Here is a 6633-nt window from a genome sequence, read left to right as displayed (position 1 = left end):
CTTTTTTTTTTTTTTTTTTTTTTTTTTTTGTTTTCTTTTTGGGTCGTGGAATTGAAATCTGAATGAAGTCAAGCTCGAATTTGGAGGTTAACTCGGCGGTATTTTGCAAAATATGTCTCGATTTTTTTTATGAGAAAAGTTGTGTTCTTTAGAAATTTTAATTGGGTTTCTTTCTTGCGTTTGAATTTCCTTTTTTCTCTTGGTAGACGATTATCGGTGGGTAAAGCTTCTTGTCCCGGGGAATGGGAATTGAATATTTGCGTCTGTTAGGGTTTAGGCCAATTCCATTATTGCATGAGTCTTAATAGGGTTCTCTCAATTTCGATTCAACCGTCTGTCTTGTTCGTTTTCTTGGATGAATCATGGAATTTGTGCTTTGTTGAAAGCATGGCTTCTCTTTGGAAGCATGCCTTTGGTTTTCTTTGTGCGTGTTAATATAATTTCCATGTGAAGATTTTTCTGATCATGGTTAATGCTGTTTTTTCTTATGTGACCTTAAAGATAAGATTCATCTGGTTAATCATTTCAAGATTCCTACTAAGTTCGAAAATATGGATGAGTCTTCAAGTATACTGATGACTAAATGTTGATATTTGAATTTCTCTTTGGGGAATGATTTGATGGATTTTAGAAATTTGTATCGAAATTAAAATTTGTGGGTTTTTCCTACTTAGGTTGAGTTGCCGTATTTAGGTTGATGTGGTTATGGGTCTTGTGGGTTTTCCCTCACCAAGGCTGAAGGGCTGAGAACTCGTTATCTTCCCTTACCAGTGGAAAATATAAACTGTATTTTTATCAGTGGGTAATTCCAACAACGTTTTTAAGTATGATTTGAGGTGACAGAATTCTGATTAAATTATTTTCAGCTTATGTTGCAGCTATTCTTGTGATCTTAACATTATTTTTAAAGCAGAGACCATTAGTTTTGCTACTTCTCTATCTTATTCTATCTATGATGCACTTGTATTTCAGACCTCTCTTTGCTAGTTTTGAATTCATCTTCTAAGTTATTCTAAACATACTCTTAGGGATACTTTGTAGATGTCTTTATGCCTTTCCTTCACTGTTTTTTTCCCTGTGCATTTCTGTTATTATTATGTTAACGGTTTATGGTTTTCCTGCAGATATATGTGGTATGAATAAATTGAGTATAATTGATGGAAGATAAGTATACAGATGGCTAAAATGTCTGCTTCCGCTTCTGCATCATGGGAGCGGGCTCAACGCCTTTATGAAAAGGTAGTTTTTTATTTCTTTTGTTTTTTTTGTTCTCAAAATCATTTTTTGCTTTAAGTCTGTAATTTTGTTCGCATAAAATGTGTTCATGCTTTAACCATCGAGGATCAGAGGTAAAACAAATTTTTGGTAGTGTGGATATTAGAATGAAACTAGTTTCGTGCATGTAAGATAACTTGGATGATCTGGATCTCTTATACAATATGCGTTTTGTGCATTTTTAAATTTGTCAATAATTTTGGTGTCTATCTCTTAACAGAATATTGAGTTGGAGAATCGGTGTAGAAAGTCAGCTCAGGCTCGAATTCCTTCAGATTCCAATGCATGGCAACAAATACGGGAAAATTATGAAACAATAATCCTTGAGGATTATGCTTTCTCTGAACAGCACAACATTGAATATGCCTTGTGGCAACTGCATTACAAGCGAATTGAGGAGCTGAGAGCACATTTCAGTGCTGCTTTGGCTTCTGCTGGTTCTAACAATTCTCAAGGCGTGCCAACAAGGCTTGACAGAGTTCCGAAAATAAGATTGCAGTTCAAAACATTTCTTTCAGAAGCTACTGGATTTTACCATGATTTAATATTGAAAATCAGAGCAAAATATGGGCTTCCTTTGGGTTTTTTCTCGGAGGATGCAGACAACCGTATGGCTACAGATAAAGATGGAAAGAAGCCTGCTGACATAAAGAAAGGTCTCATTTCTTGTCATCGTTGTTTGATATACTTGGGTGATCTTGCACGCTACAAAGGGTTATATGGGGAAGGTGATTCAAAAAATCGGGAGTATACTGCAGCCTCAAGTTACTACCTGCAAGCAGCATCACTTTGTCCATCTAGTGGCAATCCTCATCATCAGGTTTTTATGAATATCTTGAGTATTAATCCTTTAGATTGATTTCTTTATTACTGTTTTTGTTTGCCGATTTTATATGCTTCTCATCTTCATCCTTCTGAGCTTTTCACTTATGATATAAGTGTTTCCAACTTTCAGCTTGCTATATTAGCTTCATACTCAGGAGATGAGCTGGTTGCTGTTTATCGGTATTTCCGGAGTCTGGCAGTTGATTCTCCATTTTCTACTGCCAGAGATAATTTGATTGTTGCATTTGAGAAGGTATTTTCCATTTGTATGCCACCTATTGCAGTCTATCTTATATATTTTCTTTTCTTGTCTTTTTCTTGCTCATGACGTGGATATAATTTTTAAAATGCTACTAGATATTGCTATACCATTCATAACTCAAGGCTGATTGTTCAAATAGAATTATGAAGACTCTATACGATGTCCATCTGGTTTATTTTTTGTTTTTGAAAATTAAGCTTATAAATACTACTTCCACCTTTTTGTTATCTACCCTCTAAAAATGTTTTAAATTCAAGTCAAGATTAAAAAATATATATATATATCTTATTAAAAGAAGTCTTTTTGAAATTTGACTTGGAATGCAAAATTTTCTGTAAGAAAGTTGAGAAGAAACCATTGTAAAGTAATTTTGAGGAAACCAACAATTTTTTTAAAAAAGAAAACTATTAATGAGATGCTGATCAAACGGGGCTAATCTATTTCGATTATGTATGCTGTTTAATACCATAAAGACTTTCCATTTCTGGGACTTTATCAACTTTAAATCTTGGTACCCCGTTTCTAGCTTTTAGTATTTGCCTTACCTATTACTTCCTAATTAACTTCACTGAAGTCTAGGTATTTTGACCATTGCATTGATCTGTTGCGTCAAACAAGTTCTCTCATTAGTGGTCCTAGAGCTGGGCAATTCAATATGGATACTGAACTATCTGAGCCATCCTTGGCTTTTTTTTTTTTTTTTCCTTTTAACAGAATCGTCAGAGCTATTCTCAGCTGTCAGGGGCTGCTAAAACTTCTGTGGTGAAGGAATCACCTATTCGATTTAGTGGAAAAGGACGGAAAGGAGAAGTAAAGCTTGCAACTAAAGATTCTAGTGCTGAACCCCCAAAGGAGAGTGTGCTATCTCCACAGGAGCCATTTAAATCCTTTTGCATTAGATTTGTTCGTCTAAATGGAATTCTTTTCACACGCACGAGGTAATTACTTTGCTATTTACTTGTTTTGTTCCTTTTTTCTTGTTTGGGGGTGGGTTCTAACATATATATATATCTCTGAATCTGATTCTTCTCCTCCTTCAGCCTAGAGACGTTTACAGAGGTTCTCTCATTGGTTAATAGTAGTTTCTCAGAACTTTTGTCTTCTGGACCTGAAGAGGAACTGCTTTTTGGAACAGTTGCTGCTGAGAATAGTCTCATCGTAGTTAGAATTGTTGCAATTCTTATATTCACAGTTCACAATGTGAATAAAGAAACTGAAGGTCAGACGTACTCAGAAATTGTACAACGGGCCGTTTTGATACAGAATGCACATATTGCAGTTTTTGAGTTGATGGGTTCTATTCTTGATAGATGTTCCCAGTTGTGTGATCCTTTATCAAGTTTTTTTCTGCCTGCTCTTCTAGTTCTTGTTGAATGGTTGGCATGTTGCCCGGAAATTGCAGCAAGCAGTGAAGTTGATGATAAACAGGCTACTGCTAGATCAAAATTTTGGAACCGTTGCATCTCCTTCTTCAATAAGCTTTTGTCTAGTGGTTGTGTGTCTTTAGATGATGAGGATGAAACTTGCTTTTTTAACCTCAGTAAGTATGAAGAGGGCGAAACTGATAATCGGCTTGCATTATGGGAGGATCTTGAATTAAGGGGATTCTTGCCACTTCTTCCTGCACAGACTATATTGGATTTTTCAAGGAAGCATTCTGGAAGTGATGGCAATAAAGAAAAAGTTGCTCGCGTTAAAAGGATTCTGGCTGCAGGGAAGGCTTTAGCTAATATAGTCAAGATTGATCAAGAACCAATATACTACAATTCAAAGGTGAAAAGGTTTTGTACTGGTATTGAACCTCAAGTGCCAAATGATTTTGTCATTCCATCGTCTTCTACCATGATGCCTGGTCCAGGCAATGCAATGCAAGGAACTCAAGTAGAGAAAACAAATAACTTGGCAGTTGGGAAGTCAAGTTCTCAGCTAGTTCTGGAAGGTGAAGAGGATGATGAAGTAATAGTCTTTAAGCCTCTAGTTGCTGAGAAGCGAATTGAAATGGCTGATGCATTGCGGTCAGGTTATGAGGGTTTGCAACTTGCGAGAAATTCTTCTGGGGGTGATCTGAGATCCTATGGTGGCATGACAACCTCTTCTGAGGATATTCACCTGTCAAGTGGTTTTGAGTCAAGTTCTCAAGCACCTATGACTGCTGCTAATATTAACACTCTCCATTGGCAAACAATTCAGTCAGATGCTTCTAAATGGCCTCTTGAACAGAAAGCTTGTCTTGTTGACAGCTTGCAAAGTTTGAGGTTATTGGAGAATGGGCATGGGATGAAATCTGATCTTCAGAATGATATAAGCATGTTTAATCCTGCAGTTCACTCGATGCCTGTCAAACAAACTGTTAGCATGAATAATGATGTCTTTTACAATGACAAAAAGCCCCTAGGAGTTCAAGTACAATCTAGGAATGATGGTCCTGTCTCATTTGGAGGTGTTATCGACCCAATGACTACAGGTGTATTTTCTAGCCTTCAATCAGGGTTGAGAAAACATCCAGTAAGTCGACCAGTTAGGCATCTTGGACCTCCTCCTGGTTTCAATCACGTTACTACTAAGCATGCTAATGAATCCCTTCCTGGTTCAGAGTTTAGAAGTGAGAATCAGAGCATGGATGATTATAGCTGGTTGGATGGGTATCAGCTGCCCTCTTCTACAAAAGACTCTGCTAATGCTACACATCTCACATCTCATATGAATGCTCAGCAAATTGGTGGTAGTAATGTATTGAGTGCGGCCATCAGCTTCCCTTTTCCTGGCAAACAAGTTCCAAACGTGCAGTCTCCGATAGGAAAACAGAAAGGCTGGCCTGATTTCCAGGTTCTTGAGAATCTAAAACAGCACAATGAACAACATCTGCAGCCACATCAACAGCTTGTGAATGGTGGTAGCCAACTCTTTACTCCACTGCCTGAGCAATATCCAGGACAGTCTATTTGGACAGGTCGTTACTTCATGTGATGTCAGTATGAGAGTATAGATGGTATGTCACTTATCTCTCTGAACTGTTGAATTGCTGAATTGTGATGATATTTGAATGGTTAACTTTATTAAAAAGATTTAATCTTAACATATTTCCTTTATTATTGAGGTCTTTGGGAATGATAATGGTGATTGTACCACATCCTGGTGCCAAATTGAACTCCACCTTTGCTGCTTGTTGAAAAATTTGTTGGAGCATTTCTGGCCTTGGATTTAAGCAGGCACTTGCTACCATAACAGGTACTTTACCTTCCGCATCTACCTTTTTGCAAGTCTTTGTACTAGTGAACTAAAATTTGGGTAATTGGAGTAGCTTTTATCATATACATGGTGGTGGATGGTGGGACTGACACACATTTGGTGAAATGAAAGACGGACTTTACACATTCTGTATTTTCTTCTTTTTGTTGTAGCAAATTGGCCGAGCTCTCCAGCAAGAGGAAAAGGAATTTGGGAACATTTTTTCGATAAGCTGTTCGTATGGAAGTAAATGCCTTGTCAGGTTGCTTGGGTTGGTTAGAAGGTCTTTTACGTTGATCGATTTTGGGGCTTATCTCACAAGGGGGTTGGTGGGATAAGTGGTGTACTCAGTAATCTCTACTTAACTGTCGAGTCTAGCTGTTGAAATTGCTTTTACTATCATCATCCGATGGCACGTGATAATATCGTGCTGCTTGGCAAGTTCTTTCTCCGAAGACTTATTGGTATATTCTATGCGGGTAAGAATCTACATTACCTAAACTGGATGATGGTGGGGGTTGGTTTCAAATCATATGTTGTTTAGTTTGGATGGATGACTACACTCTTTGATATGGATCACCCTTCCCTTGCTTTCAGTTGTGAAAGAAAGGGGGTTGGTTGTTATTATGCACTATTATGTTACTACGAGTGAACTGGAATCTTTGGGAACTTTCTAGTTTTAAATGTCGTCGGGTCAGTCGGTCTTTGTTTCTAGTATGGAAATAATTTGTCAAATGTGACAGACAGTTTGCTTGTTACTTATGTACTATGGTTTGTCCCATCATTTTGTGTATGTTTAAATGGTACGGTTTTATTATTGGTTCATATTCTTTGCATAATTTATTATTGAGGAGATAAAGATATGCACACAATGTATGGTTGGTTGTGACAAGGATTGGAAGGTTAGAACAATGATGAGATTAAAGTGTAGGATTAGAGGCGTTTGAGGAAAATGGGGAAAATTTGAAAGCTTCGATTGGAACCTAATCCTAGGCTTGAATTGGCCCGTCGAGCTTTTAAGGGCTCGTTGTAGAAGACGTTTT

At 37.3% G+C, this 6633-nt stretch overlaps 1 protein-coding gene across 1 annotated transcript in view; it reads left to right on the top strand.

The window, feature by feature from the left end:
- The window catches only part of LOC111436815 (protein SMG7-like), a 7331-nt gene extending 916 nt beyond the window's left edge, over positions 1–6415 (top strand). The window contains exons 2-8 of the mRNA XM_023074578.1: positions 1125–1239; positions 1496–2095; positions 2231–2353; positions 3077–3300; positions 3403–5351; positions 5460–5590; positions 5764–6415. Of these exons, the coding sequence (XP_022930346.1) occupies positions 1177–1239; positions 1496–2095; positions 2231–2353; positions 3077–3300; positions 3403–5329 (2937 nt within the window). The 5' untranslated portion in view covers positions 1125–1176 and the 3' untranslated portion in view covers positions 5330–5351; positions 5460–5590; positions 5764–6415. The remainder of the gene's footprint in view (positions 1–1124; positions 1240–1495; positions 2096–2230; positions 2354–3076; positions 3301–3402; positions 5352–5459; positions 5591–5763) is intronic.
- The last annotated feature ends 218 nt before the right edge of the window (positions 6416–6633 follow it).

This window comes from Cucurbita moschata, unplaced genomic scaffold (assembly GCF_002738365.1).
Source record: "Cucurbita moschata cultivar Rifu unplaced genomic scaffold, Cmos_1.0 Cmo_Scf00003, whole genome shotgun sequence".
Classification (NCBI taxonomy): Eukaryota; Viridiplantae; Streptophyta; class Magnoliopsida; order Cucurbitales; family Cucurbitaceae; genus Cucurbita; species Cucurbita moschata.
Note: the sequence above shows the minus strand (reverse complement) of the source record. Positions and strands in the feature narration are given on the sequence as shown.